The sequence below is a fragment of the Empidonax traillii genome, unplaced genomic scaffold (genome assembly GCF_003031625.1).
Source record: "Empidonax traillii isolate 1590-97213 ecotype Southwest subspecies unplaced genomic scaffold, ASM303162v1 scaffold185:size1678824, whole genome shotgun sequence".
Lineage (NCBI taxonomy): Eukaryota > Metazoa > Chordata > Aves > Passeriformes > Tyrannidae > Empidonax > Empidonax traillii.
In genome coordinates this window covers 327,988-343,584 of record NW_020955378.1, presented here as the reverse complement: position 1 = coordinate 343,584, position 15,597 = coordinate 327,988, and the positions used below count along the sequence as shown (strand labels likewise).

General features: G+C 33.5%; 1 protein-coding gene across 1 annotated transcript in view; it reads right to left on the bottom strand.

Annotated features, from left to right (window-relative positions):
- CACNA2D1 (calcium voltage-gated channel auxiliary subunit alpha2delta 1) overlaps positions 1 to 15,597 on the bottom strand; it is a gene marked incomplete at its 5' end in the record, with an annotated part of 351,550 nt that overhangs the window by 17,237 nt on the left and 318,716 nt on the right. Inside the window, 13 exons of the mRNA XM_027886307.1 lie at positions 304 to 356; positions 445 to 597; positions 1,039 to 1,110; positions 2,338 to 2,376; positions 3,684 to 3,751; positions 4,121 to 4,207; positions 5,504 to 5,607; positions 6,571 to 6,633; positions 6,846 to 6,930; positions 8,713 to 8,810; positions 10,522 to 10,582; positions 12,471 to 12,547; positions 14,724 to 14,785. Coding sequence (XP_027742108.1) covers positions 304 to 356; positions 445 to 597; positions 1,039 to 1,110; positions 2,338 to 2,376; positions 3,684 to 3,751; positions 4,121 to 4,207; positions 5,504 to 5,607; positions 6,571 to 6,633; positions 6,846 to 6,930; positions 8,713 to 8,810; positions 10,522 to 10,582; positions 12,471 to 12,547; positions 14,724 to 14,785 — 1,022 coding nt within the window. The remainder of the gene's footprint in view (positions 1 to 303; positions 357 to 444; positions 598 to 1,038; positions 1,111 to 2,337; positions 2,377 to 3,683; positions 3,752 to 4,120; positions 4,208 to 5,503; positions 5,608 to 6,570; positions 6,634 to 6,845; positions 6,931 to 8,712; positions 8,811 to 10,521; positions 10,583 to 12,470; positions 12,548 to 14,723; positions 14,786 to 15,597) is intronic.

The window sequence follows — 15,597 nt, the reverse complement described above, 5'->3', positions numbered from 1 at the left end:
AAGATGATATTCTGAAATAGGCAACCAAGTGATAAGTGATTCTAAATCTAATAATTTTGACTGAACCTTCACAACTGCTAATGGTACTTAGGCCACTAACCCAAAGTCTGCATCCCGATGTTGATTTTGTAGAGCCAGAACATACAATCATAAAACCTGGCAAGAACGGTTTTGAATTCACCTGTCATTTTTGGAGACAGAGCTAAGAATTTAGGGGGAAATATTAACCCAAGCTAAATACAGTTTCAACCCACTGAATAATTATAGTTTGGACATAGAGAATTCCTACACATTTGTACTTACCAGGCAGCTGCTGAAGCCCACCATCCTAGTTGTAAAATATCTGTTATCGTAGGCTGGGAAAGAAATAAGTGATTATGTTATTTATATAAATACCTGGAGAGTTTTAATGGAATGTCAGTCACTGTACATGGGACTACTGACCACATAAGCAGAACGAAGTCCAGCTCCTTGCTTTGGTTCTTCTTCTGGATCACAGACTGACTGATAGTCATATGACTTGTTAAAGGCATACAGGGACACGTTAATCAGGTTTCGCATCAGGCCAGGATCAATTTCACCAAAGAATCTTCCAATCTGATGAGAGAGAATATTGAGACATAAGGTGAAGCATTTCCAAGTGTTTTTTTCATAACCAAGTGAACAGTTCTAAATTCCCCAGTTGTACAGTTAAATGCAGTATCAACAAGATACTGCCTGGGGAACAGTAAGAGGAATATGACAAAGAAGATGTGTGCATACCATACTACTTGCCCTCACCATCCTTAGTCTATTGGCAACCTACCAGCCTAAGGGCAAAGCACAAAAAATGCAACTTGGTAGAAGTCTGGCATCTTCAACCGCAAATAAGACTGTAATAAAGACTAATAAAAAACCCTGGAATTTCTGATCCAGGGATATTTTTGTGATTCAGAAATGTAATCTTTAGTGTAAATTGCGAGTGAATTGCTGCTTTTATTTTCTCTTAAAACATCTTCCTATTGGTTTTCATGTTCTGCCCTTAAAAAATATACATACCTGTTGTGTATATTCATCTCGATTTGACATCAAAAGAAATCCACCATCGTCAAGGATAACACAGTCCACATGCTATTGTAAGAAAGTGAAATAGGTTTTACAGGAAAGATTTGTCAATAGAACACTTTGTAAGAATCTATTTTTTCTTCAACACATTAGAAGTATCTTCAAATCTATGTGGCTCAGGCTAAATCACAAACCCATAGCCAAGGGCCAATTTTAAGCTATAATAATTAGCATTATCAGTATAATAAAAGTCTGAACAGATCAAAGGGTTATTTGTGGCTTAATTTCATAAAAGTTCTTTTGTAAAGTTTTATTTGCTCAATACTTTGTGAGCTTCAAGAGTGCTATATCCTTATTAAATCTGATTATAACTGAAACTCAACTCATTATAAGGGACTACAACTTCTCATGTGCTTCAGCCATGCCTAAAGTCCTTTTCCATTTGCATATTTCAATAGTAAAAATCGTAAGGACAGACTCTCAGCTTGCTAGTCATGATTCTTTTCAATTGACAAGGACTGTAGTGGGATTGTGGGATTCTTCCAGGTGTCAGGTGCAGGAATAGGAAGCCCACTTTTTTCCTGTGCTCTGCACTTTGTAAAAGATCCTTGCAGGCAGAGATTGGAGAGATAGCAGTGAGGTCAAATAGATAACCTCCCAGAGTACCCTGTTTAGATGTAATTCTCACATTTAATGGTCTTCGTACTCTGCAAAAGAACTCAGAAGACCTGAGCAGTGGAAAGCTTTTAAGTTCATGGCAAAACCTGATATGGTGACAGTCCCTGGAGTTGTGCTTTCCTGAGTACCAGCAGAGCAATGGGGTCCCCTAATCCTAAATGTGCTGAGAACCAGGGGGAAGAGGATGACTGATAACTGTTGAAAGGCACATCACAAACTCTGGTGCTTCTCAGTTTGCATTTATCCTCCTCTGAGGTACTTCTAATATTCTTTTTTTTTTCCCCACATTTTTTAAAATTACTGTCAGAATTTGTCTCTTGCTTTTCAAATTACTGTTATACTTTTCTCACATTCCTGTTCACATCATTCTCTATTGCTTTTCCTGTATTTTTTCTTTACATTAGTTGTTATAACCTTTTTTCAATTATTCTTGCAACAGGCACTTCACCTAACTTTTATGCTCTTTTGCCCTCCCAACCTTCATCTTTCTCAAGACACAAAAAACTGTAACATTAACCTTCAAATAACAATGATAGAATCTGTCTTAGATAAATCTAGAGAGAATGAGTGAATTTTTATAGTCTGTCTGATATCATAAACTGAACATATTCTTACCATGCTATTTTTCTCACAGCCACAGATTTCACTGTTGCACTAAAAAACAAAAGTACAGTTATCTTCACAAAAATGTTACAAAACCCTCTGTATTTTGCAGTTATATTAATCGATCAAGACAGGAACAAGTGACTCTATTTTCAGTATCTATATATTAATATAAATTTTGAGTGCATGTCATTTATTACAAATTTCTCTCTGAACAACCTGTATTCAGTAATTATCAATAGCACAATCTCTATTGCCTTTCCCAAAGTTGATACAGCTGCTTTTACAGATATGTTCAATATATTAGAGACAAATAGTTGGGATGACTTGTCAAAATGTCAGTGTTGTGAGCGTAAAGTAAAAGAGAAAGAACAGTTGCATTTTCATGTGTTTGGGGTATGGAAAGAAAGCCTTTAAAAATAGAAAGCTTCACCAGTCTCAAAGCATGGGAATTCTATGCGACACAGAAAGCCCATCAACCCAGTTATCTTTTATGGCTTTGATTCCTAACATGTTTTTCTTCTGTCCTTGCAAATTGTTTACACATACACACATAATTGTGTCCTTGCATTATGTCCTGGGAAAAAACAACTACCAGATAATGCTGGAGTCATCAACCTCATATTAAATCTGAGATGTTCGTCTTTCTTTCTGTATTTCACTTATGCAATTTGTACTTAACTGTCCTTAGCATTTAGGCGATGCATCTGCTTACCCACTGACCTACAGCTCAAATACCTATAACATCCAGACACCAATTCCTGAAATATACAACCCACTAGGCAACATTGCCTCATCCAATATGGAACTTCTGTTCCATAAGTTTCTTCATTTTATGCCTTTGCTTTACAAATTCAGTATCAGTTCCATATTTTTTCCTTTCATTTAACCTTTCCTCCTTCCCATTTACACCTAAGTATTAGATGTAGGGAATGATATGGTTAAGCACCTTTTTCATTAAGTTCTGCTATAATGTTGTGATGTTGGTTGCAATATAAATCCTTGCTGTTCACTGCTTGCCCATCCTCCATATTAAATAATTCATATTAAATAAAGATTCACCCATTCTTCTGCAGACTTTATTCACTGCTACTGCATAATCTTGTAGGGAGCCTACTGGCTAGAATTGTCATTTTTATTTGTCTTTATCCATGTTTTATAATTATGAAAGCAAGACACGTACAAAATACAGCCTATTTCAACATGGATTTATTTTGTGCACTTGGATGATTTAAATACCGCAACTACTTGGCAACTTCACATCAGTGTGACTGGCACAAAGAGCTAGTAGACCTATTTGCATCTGAAGCTTTGAGAAATGCAAATAAAGTTCAAAAAAGACTTGGTCAATTGCTTACCAGGCTCTTGATTGTGGTTTTTGTGAAATTTTCCATCCAGCTGGTTGCATCAATTTTTATTCCAACAACTAACAAGAAATACATGAAAGACTTTTTTAGTAAAATGAAAGGAAAAAAAAAAGGTAATGTAGAATCCTAAAATAAAGGGGAAAATTAGAAGAACATCTAAATCATTGAACTGCAGAAGGGTAAAATATGACTTTTGCTCAGTTGTCTGATCACCAGCATCCTTCATGAGACTAATAAATTAAGCACTCTTACTCAAATACAACCAGATCTTTGGTTTGATTTCCACTAGCAAGGTTAGAACATTTTCAGAGAAAATAATGTTATTACAAAGTAAAGTGCCTTTGAAATCTCAATTAAATTTCTAATTCACTGTTGAGCAACAAGCAAATAACTAAAGTATTTAGAGTTTCAGCACCACTCTGTCTTACCTGCTGGCTTCAGAAGCTTCCCATCAATTGTTATTTCCACAGCTTTGCTTACCATAATGCCTGATTCATAGCTATTGGCACCACTTTCTGACAGTATAGAAGGGAAAAAACAAACAAACAAACAAAAAACAAACCAGAAAAACAAACCAGAAAAAGAAGTTAGGATGATATAAAAGCCTTTTCCTCTGAAATTTAAATTATAATTCAAATACCCATAAAGATTTTAAAAAATCCTTATCCAAAAGCACTGACCCAGCTGTAGTACACATTTATCACCTGTGGCAGCTGAGATCACCAACACCTGCACGACCAAGAGGAACATCTTTTTTTTTTTTTTTTTACTTTTTTCATTCACTTTTTGACTGCTTCATAAAGTTACTGTAGCCTTTTTTTCTTCAGCAAACAGAGCCATGAATAGCTTTACACATGTGAGCAGCTCTGTTAAAACCAGGATCAGAGCCAAAGATTTTATCCTGCTGTTGTTCATGTATTTTTCAATGCAGGGTATACTGACACCACTCACTAACCAACAATTACTGCTCTGACAGACTTCAGCCTGTTTTCAACACTGCTTAGTATGAAAAGGCAAGTTAAAAGTACATTGCCTGGAGCTATTTGAGGAAAAACAAAGGCTTCAGGGAATTCAGTTAATGATCTTCTTTACATTTTATTGAGAAAAAATACAATAAATAATTATGAAATAACAGCAATAAAAGATCCCATACGTTTGGGAGAGGAATATGTTTTTTGTGGTAGCATCTGCTTATAAACAAGCTTGAGAAAATTACTGTTGCTCAAACCAGTCATGAGCATTTACTATTGTACATAAATAAATTTTAAATGTCACAATATTTCAGATCAAACTGGTTTTGGTGAGTAACAGAAACTAGAAATAGAATTCAAAACTGAAGTTTAAGTTAAGGTGGTGCATTGGCCAGAGTTGTGAACTCTGGACCTTTATACCTGCTGCCCCAAGTCAGGTTTGGTGCTGAGGCAGCATAAAGAACTCAACCCAAATATGACTTTTTAGGTAGTGTTATTGTCTCTGACTGCAATTTTATTTCACTTCCTTTAAAAACAATTCTGCCAAAGTATTTCTATAATAAAAGTGTTTCAATGTGTTAAATGAACACCAGTGCTCTGCATGTTTTCAACTTCATTAATTTTGAGTATACAGGGCCACTGGAGTTGATGAAAAATTATGATGACCACTGTTTGGTGCCCTTCTAGCTGCCTGTTCCTTAATAATGGGTACTGTCCCAAGATTTCTTTCCTTATGAAGTGTCCCACTTGCACCTTTTGTCAGTGATCTCGACTGGTAGGGAAAACTTCCACTTATGTTGGACTAGCTAGCTCTGACATTTTGAAACAGTGATGACTTACTGTTGTAGTATGGAGCTGTGAAAATATAGTTGTTATTATCTAAACTCCTTTTATAGAAGCTGACTTCATAAGTTTCAGCATTTTCCAACCAATCTTCTCCTGCCCTAAATACAAAAAAAAAAAAAATTATGATCAAAAAAGACAGAATTTCATTAAAGTTGTGCTGCAGGTTATTTTCTTTTAATGTTTCACCGTTGGAAAAAATGTCAGATTCATTCTTCTAGCCCTCAGATTTTGTCAGTTTTCACTGGTTAACTGTCAGGTGTCATTGTTTAAAAAAATAAAATAAAAAAAATAGTATTCTTGGAAAATATGAACACTGTCTCATCACTTTTACATATATGGAGTCAAATAGAACTGCAACACTACTTACAACAAAATCTAAACAAACTTTTACAGCACATGCTATCTCTTGAGCTTAATCCTAAAAGATTTAATACCATTAATAACCCCAAAATAGGAAAGAAACTGTCCTGGGGAGTAAAATTCATTGCTATTTTCACATTTGGGGGAAACACATAATAAACTAAGAAATCAGATAAATCTGCCATTTCCCAGTATGTCTGTACTGGTGCCCTCACTGTTCCCAGTCACTCTTGGGCGTGTCTAGTTTACCCTAAGTCCAATTTTGCATTCCCTTTTTGTCCTCTGATAATGATACATTTTTCTCTCTTGAATTCCCTGGACCATTTGGCCTGATCTTAGTCTAAAAAAAAAGTAAAGCACCTGCTACTTTTCAGTATTTGCATCCTGCCAAACTTAGTTCTTGGGAGTAATTAGGGATTAGCATGGCCCCACTGCTACTACAAGGGCATTGCTTTTACTGCTACTCTGATTAGAAACTTGGATTGCAAGGACCTGTCAAGAAAATAATGTTAGGGATCAGTTTCAAGCAGTGACACAGGTAAAAATCAAAGAAGAACAAGACATTCCATTCACTTTGTAGCTATCAATACAGAATAGACTGTAGGAGATTGTAGTTTTTCATCAAATAAATCCACTTTTTAACATTCCACCCTTTTACATTTCAAAATTATCATATTATACTATTTTATAATAAATCTTACCTTTTGGGAAATACTCTAGTAATTCCACCATCTGTAACAACAAATTGTGCAACAACTCCATCACTGTAAAAAAATAAGATTTAAAATGAAAACTGACTGTAATTCTCACAAGTTCCTACGTTAAGGCTTCCCATTAAAGTGCATAATTGTGAATTAAATAAATATTCTGTGTAAACATTAACTGCATATCTGCATATACACAGAGATGTATATTATTTTAATATCAAACTTTGAAATGCATTTAAAAAATCACAGTCAATAAAAAGAATACTTACAGAGACAGTTTACTCCAATAATTTTGGGCAAGTTCATTTGTAAATCCTGCATCCAGCAAAACTCTAAGGACCATATCAGTATTACCTATCAAAAGAGTTAAAACAATCATCTGAAACTGTAGGAGATGGAGTTTCACTAAAAGGCTAAAATGAAATTCTGAGTTGTCACAAAATTTGGTCTATTTCTATTAGACATACTGGCCAACTCCAATTACATCAATAATTAGTGTGATATAGATTACTCTCACCCTGTTGAGTTCACTTACACATTTCCTTCATTGTATCCTAAAAAACTTATCCTTGTGTAATATGAATACGCCAGGTGATAAGGGTACAGACCCCATCTTTGCAAAACCTCCATGTTAAATCTGGAAATTAATCTATTTTTAAAGCATCTTTTTATTAAAACAATTTTTATCTTTATATGGAGATGTCATGTTTAAATTTCTTTAAAAAGATGGTTTGAAGTCACTGCTTTTCAAGCATCTTTTTCAGTATCACTCTGGAAGAGAAAGTTCTTATAGCATATAGATTATTTCAGTGTGGGGATTTTACTAGTTATTCCTTTTGAAAAGCACTTTTAGCCTTTAGTGTTATTCATTCCTTTGGTTAGTACTGGTTTCTTATTAGGGAGACTATTTTTAAAGTAACTTAATTATTAGGAGGAAAAAAAGGCAAAAAAGTGCCAATTTTGCCGTGTATTCCAAAACTAAATATAGCAATATGTATATAAAATTTTGGAATAAGTATTTATAAAGCCCTGTTGTATACTATAATATCACGAAAAGTGTCCTCACTATTCACATATATAAGTAGCGAATATTAAACTACAATTTTTATTTTATTAAGTGCTTTAATCATTGGTGGTGAACAGTTTCATTTCCAAGACTGAGTCAAGGGATTCAAACAAAATTTCAGTAAGTCAGCAATGTGTCAGTGAATAAGATCACCTTAATAGAAAGTACACCAAACACCTACACATGCACACAAAAATAGCCTTTTGTGAGAAGATCTCATATCTAGGTGCACATTCCTCCAGTTACACGGTCTAATAGAGATTCTTTCTGAACTGATCAGTGATCCCAGACAGCAACATGTTAAAAAAACTTGGGGAATGCAAGACAAAAAAAAAAAAGTTTATTCCAACTATTTATAAATTACTAATAATGCTAAACAGTTGTATGTGTACAAAACCAAATCCAAACATCAAATTTTTGATGAGAACAAGACTTTAATACCTTACTGATGGTTCATTCAAAAGCATAACTCCTTATTTATTTTAAACAGAGCTTGAGGCCCAATTTGAAAACACGAATCCCAAAGCCCAGGCTCACCACTGCAGCAGTTACATGGATCTGTGGTCTTGAGCTATCCAAGCCCCAGTGAGATCTCTTTAACCAATTTGTGAACCAGTAATAGAACATCCTTATCTTTTATCTTGGTTATTGGTTAATTTGGTTCTGGACTCCTTTATTTAGTTTGGAATAAAATGACAAGAAAGCAGACTGAAGATTTCATTACAAGGGGTTGAGTCAATCTGGGACTTACTTTGGCCAATACAGTGAAGTGAAAAAATATAAATTTAAAATATTTGGAGCTATTAAAAAGAATCAGTAGTTATTTGATGCTTGAACAGAATGCTGAGAGGAATTATGGAAAACGCTGGATGCATAATGCCCTGAAAACTTTCTTAAATAAAGCCAGAAACTTGCAAACTAATTTTACAACCTCTACCTTGGATAGAAAATCCTGACACTAGGTATATTTCTACTAAAAAAACAAACCCAAAGGATTTGAGTATGACCTTTCATTTATGAAGAAGTATTTTTCTTCAGAAAAATCTCATTGAATTGAGAAGTATACTTACATGATGAACTGCTTGGAGTATTTCTGTCAATAAATTCGTTGAAATTTAATAGAAATTCAGTGTTGTTTTCTGATTTTTTTACATCATTACAGTATTCTCTGAAAAACAACAGAACATCAGCCTTCTCAGATTTCTTCCCTTTGCTACTAAAGCAGATAATTCTAAAGTCCAAGCGGGATTGTACAACTATGATGAGGTAGCTGCACTACTGTGTCAATCGACTGCCATGATCAATATCGAATGATGACCGCATCAATTATTTCAGGCACGCACAAGAAGTAAGGTGTTCAAGTGACTGTCAAAATCTGCTTTATAGGAAAATTGTATGTATGAAATAGTGCAAAGTTTCCCAGAAAAAATCTCAGGACTATGAAATTGGGAGATCATAATCTGTAAACGAAATAAAAAAATGCCCAGTGAATTTTAACTGCTCCTGGGTTAAACCGTACTGGAAAGCACAGACTGTTGGTGAAACATAGTCACTTTATGCTCGAGTTAGGCCAGATTTATGAACCCATTACCCATAGGACTAAGAACTATTAAAGGCAATTTTAATAGCGTACAGACCACATAAACATATAAAGATTCTGTTTTGACATATGCAAAACAGATAAACAGTAAACTACTCTTCATATAATGTAATAAAGCACTATATCATTGGGTAATTCACTGAATGCAAGCACTCACAATAAAAGCCATTGGGCATTTTGGAGGTAAACATTGGATGGTGAGTGGCATTAAACAACTTTAATTAAAATGTAGAAAGTATTTAGCAGTAAAGCTCTCTTTTTTAAATGAGCTTTTTATATTTAAATAATTTTACAAACAAAAGATGTCTGTTCAAGTATTTCATATGACTAAGATGTCTTATTGTCCTTTATTTATGTTACCATGATCCTGAAATACAATAGGCAGACTTTGCCTTACTACACCAATTTTCACATTTAAACAGAACCACATATCAAACATACTTTTTTAATGTAGGACAGCCTAACAGCTAAGGATTTGTTGGAAACTGCTAGCTGGTACAATTGATTATCAATAAACTCAGTCTTTCAGAAAAATAAATTAAACAATTAAGCTGAGATACATTTTAAGATAGAAGAATTTTATATACCATCAATCTAGTCATGGAAATCAATCTATTAATTGAAATTTAAATGTATACAGAAAATTGTCAGGTATATAAGGAATGTGACAATTCTCAATTGATCTTAACTGTAACAGCATTTCCTTTACATATAATAACCATCTTTTAGACAAACCTAATTTTTAAAAACTGTTTATCATACTAGGTTTCCCTTGCAAACATAAATTTAAAAGGGTCACAAGGTCTGTACAATTTCACATTAAAAACACCAGGGAATTAATGAATTTAATCAATTTTCAATCACTTCATAATTTTTAAGTTCAATGAATCAAAAATTAACTCATCCTTAAGTGATAGAGAGCTTTGAAACCCTTTGTCTTGAAGTTGGGAAACATCTTGACGTAGGTATTATGGAACTTATTTTAAAAATGAGAGCCTAAGGTAAAAAGTTGTAAAATCTTAAAAGTCAGAACCATGAGAAATGAACACACATGTATAAGTCTTCCATTAAAACATCAATATCTGATTTTACCTCTCTCTTTGATGGATATAAACAGGACTCAGAGCCTGAAGATGCTATTTACACTCCAGCAAGAAAAGACAGACAATTTTTTACCAACATGAAACTTTATTCATCAAGGGTGTATTTTCTATGTGCCATTAATCTGATCAAGTGCCAGTTTGCTGAAATAATACTTATTATTGCAAAATTGACTAACCTTGGCGCTATAAATGTATAGCCAGTTTCATCAAAATGCTCAAGCTTCAGGGTTTCTGAAACTACAAAGATGAAGAGTGAACACCAAGTAAGTTAACTAGGATTTTTTACCATAATTTCTCTTCTCAAAGTATTAGGTTATCTTTTGCATGCATCCATGAATTTAGAATGAAATGTTTATTTTGAGACACTTTCCTACTAATATACTGTATACTTCTCAGTATTTCACAGTATACGAAGCAATTACTTATATACAACATATACCTGGAAACAATAAGATATATCTAACAATTTATTTAAAGAGGATGTTTAATTAGCATGGTAACATGAAAACATATGAGATGTTTTCATTAGAATTACAATCCGATACGAAGAAATATTTGGGACACTGAGTTGTTAGAAAACGAAGAAAAATGCTCCTACTATTTTCTGCGATAAAGTTTAAAAACCTCAAATGTACTAATATCACTGTAAATCCTACTGAAAATAATGGCTTTAATAGCTGATATCACTGAACATTGATAGGACCAGACAAAGAAGGATTAGAGATTAGCAACATATTGAAATGTGCATGAAAACTGAAAAATACTTCACTTTTTTTTCCCCTTTCTATTGCTATGGTACCCAATGATTATGGAGAAAATCCTGAGGTGAGTAATACAGAGGAGAATATCCAGTAGGAATAGAAATATAAGTGAAAAATATCAACTGCAGTAAACAGAAGGAAATTGAGCAACAAGAATATACTTGCCATTTCTGAATTTGACTATCCATCAGAAAGAGAAAGCAGGGAAACAGAAAAAAACAGGGTAAAGCACAAGGGGTCACAAACCAATATTTTATTCAAACAGCCCCTTGAATAAAAATATTGTACATAGATAGATCAAAGGTTCAATTTACATACAGCTATAGTCTGGAAAAAAAAGACAAACATCTCTGAAGACTGAAGAATATGCCCTTCTCAATTACCTTCAGTACCTTCTATATACTGTGGCTATTTCAAGGGTCTGTTTTGCAGGTTATACTGATATAAGTGCAAAACCAGATGATCTAGTTCATTAAGAGAACCATAATCTTTCCTTAAAACTTTAATTTTAAACTACTTACTATTGGACAAAGTTACAAAATAAATCACTGATTATTAAAAAGTTGCCATATCCTACTTCATATGCAGGAGGCAATGGTAGAGGAAAGTGATGCAATGCTAACCAAGCTTTCTCTAAACTAACAGTATCTATGTCTGTCAGAGTTTCCCTGTGCTTTTCTAACTTTCTATTTAACTACATACTTGTTTTAAGATTTAAGTTAAAAGGCTGTGATAGGTTCTATTTCGTATACTATCTAGACTACACCTAATAAACAAATAGCATTCCAATATTGACAAGTGTAATTTCTAGCTATCTCTCCAGAATTCGTAAATAGCTTGAAATTAGTCTAATCTAAAAACAGAATAAAAACATCCACTAAAACTATTTGTAAAATGCAAAATAAAAGCCTAACTGCAAGCCAAACCAAACAGGGCTTTCACATTTCTTTATTCCTACATGCAGCAGAGGTCGTCTACTAAATATTATACCGTAACTAAAATACAAAAAATATTTTATTATTATAGTCTGAATCACTACATTTTGCTAATAGAATGAAGAAAAACAGTATCCAGACCCTTAAAATGACAGCAACAGAGGATACACAAAGCAATGATTCTATAGGCACAGAGCAAGGGGGAAGGGATTGTCAGTGGAACTGGGGTACCTGCACATATTCTATTTTTATAGAATATTTCTTGCACCTTGGATGTTACAATGGGTTAGAATCATTGCTGCAGATCTTGGGTACATCATGATAACATTAGTGAATTCCACAAAAGTTATGAATTTCAAATATTGCTTTTTAAGCAAATCTGAGACTTGGCAATACTATACAAAAACAGGGAACCTTCACAGTACTTACATCTGGCTTGAGTTATTGGTTCTTCTATTTTGGCTTTAATGTAATAAAAGCTGTATGATGGTAACACCAATGCCAAGCTGCAATAGAAATTAGACAAGTAAAGCAATTATGTTATTTGCAGTAGTTTTCCACTTTCAGCTTCTCTGTGTTTTGAAAGCAATTAAGTTTGGAAGTTGGATCATTGTGAGATGAGATAGACACATCAGCCTCAGTGACACACCAGCCTCACACTTTGTAAGAGATACAAGTAGATTTATGCCCGTCCTGAGCTTCCCTGTGTTTACTTTCATTCTTATTTATACTTTTAAGGATAAATACATTTTTTAACAGATAGGTAAGTAATTTCCAAATAATTGCAAATAAAAAATAATTTCTTGTATTTTCCTCTGGCACATATAACATTCCAGTGTAACACCGCACAGTGATCACTGACTGCAGAAACATCATTTAGTACTGCGCAGACTTGCACACATCCTATAGTGAGAAAATATCCTTCCACTAATAAAACACCTATCAATATTCATTAGAAAATGCATCTGGCAATACTTGAATTGACATTATATTCAAGATCCAAAATATGTTTTTAATCATGCAGTCACCACTAGTAACTTTTGAGCATAATTGTGTAATATCATTTAAGACTTGCAGAACATTTGCAACATATTTTCTTTTAGATTATATTTATTTTTGTTCAAAAGATATAGGACTTTTTGCAGCTAAAATCAACACATATTTAGAAGAGTGTAGGTCTAAAAAGGTATGTAAAAGACAGGAAGTATAAGTAATCATTAAATAGGTATCATCATCTGCCAGGTCGCATCCTTAATTTTCACACTTGGATTTCATCCATGTAGAACTGCAATGGTTTCTAATGGATAGCTGCAGAAATTAACATTAAAAAAAGTTGTACAGTTGAGCCATAAAGGAGCTGACCTTTAATGACACATTTGCCATTTAAACAGAATGTGAGAGAGATTGCTGAATATTTAGTGATAGCCTTCTACCAAGTCTCCTCTAGGGAAATCAGTGGCAGTTTACCTGTCATTAACAGTTAATGCTAGCAGAAATTGCTAATTAAAATCTATAATTTTATGTTTAATAGGTTTTTCTGCAATGAGACTCCATGGATTTATTGCTGTACCTCATGCCAGGGAGCTCAGGAGGAACTTAGAAGTCATATAAATCAAATGTGTTTCTCTAATGATTGTTAGATGGCAGTCTGATAAAAAACTTTATTTTCTTACAGAGTATAGAGACAGTTCAACAGAAAAATGGTTGAATAAAAGATTGTAGGTTTGCATCCTCTTGTTAAAACTGATTTGTTTGGTTTTATATACAAATTAATGTTTGCATTCTCAGTGACTGTAACCTGGGATCCAGCTTGGCTGAGGACTACTGTAATTCACCACAACAAAAATAGCCTTTTGGTAAAAATTTGACTCAATATTGGTATCATAAAGTTTTGAACTAGAGTAGTTTCACTTCTCTGGGACTTGGTAAACCCTAACTTGGTTTAGATAATGTAGAGTTTCTACATTCGAATGTTACAGAGTAGTGTGCTTAAATGAGTTTGAAATAATATACAGTGCCAGTGTTGCATTCAAGGGGAGATGCTTTTACTCATTATTTCATTTGTTCCTGCTGCTGTTAATCAGGTAATTTTTACATACAAAGCAGAATCCAGGCTAATTAGTTAAACTTGTCAAAAATAGATTCAGATTTCAGAGATAATCAGTAGCACAGCTCCTGCTCCGGAGGTTCCACATGAAGGTTGGAAAAATCATGTTATAAGCAATGACTATGACTGAAAAATATTTACATAAAACAGGTCACATTTTTTTTTTTTTTAGACCAAAACATCACATCTTCCTTTTTAACAAATACATTGAAGCAGGAACATGGAAACAGCATAAAGAAAAGTTGAAATAAGAGGAGGTATCTATTAGAAAGTATACAAGAATCAAAGCATACTGTGATACAGGAAATAAGAGGAAAAGTGAGATTCTTAACATCAATTATAAATAATGTTTTTTTCCTACATAAATCTCAACAATGGGACAAAAAATGCGGTTCTAGTCCTTAGACAGAGCAACAAGGAAATCTGCAAAGGAATCCAGAAAATCCTACAGGCCTGGATACAAAGATCACCTTGTCCTGATTTAGCTAGTATAGAAAGTGTAATGCTAAAAATATTAATCAAAATAAACAAAAAGGACATTAAATTAAGCAAAGGAAGTCAGTGAAGTGAGTTACCTGTAATCAGTGCCATTCACAGCAGTCCATGTATATGTTCTGTTTCCTTTATCAATATACCTCTATGAAGAGATATTAGGAAAAAAAAAAAAAATTAAACTCTGGATCCCCAACAAGTACTACCTTTCTTTGAGAAATACAGTGAAAAATCACATAAAAATCAGTTGGATTTGTATTAATTATTTTGCTGAAAGTGTGAGTTGAGCTGCAACTCCTTTTTTTAAATATTTTCCAAACTTATATTTTGCAAAAGAATCAACTATATAATTTTTATTGAGCATTAACAGAATGTAAATTTAAATAAATCCAGACAAACATGACCTATAATTTTCCCTTTAAAATTTATTATCCAGACCTATGCAAACCTTTTTCTATGTGATTTCAATTTGATAAAAAAATTCTTCCTCTTTTATGGATCATTTTGCAGTTAAACTATGAAAAGAAAAAAAAAAACAACAAAACACAAAACCAAATCTAAGTTGAAAAAAAGGCTTACCTACAAAATCTTTAACAGCAAAAAACACCCAGTCCTGTCCTTTCATGTCAAAACACTACTGGTACTACTGGCTAAATGCATTTAAATTTGAATCAGAATTCTAAGCACAGCTAGGTAATCTTGATTGTACAGATGCATACACCCTATGCTAAACTTACACGTGTTTCTAATCTTGTTAAGAGGGCCTTGGATTTGGGAAAAAAAGTAAACACTGAAGTAAATGTTTATTTTTAAATAACTTAATATATTAGAATAAACTTTACTATTTGCTTTCTTGTGGTATGAAAAATAGTGTCATATGCAGAGACCCACAGTTCCCCATAGATTTAATCATGGATCCACCTGGCTGACATCCTTTTACTCAGTTTTTCACTTTGA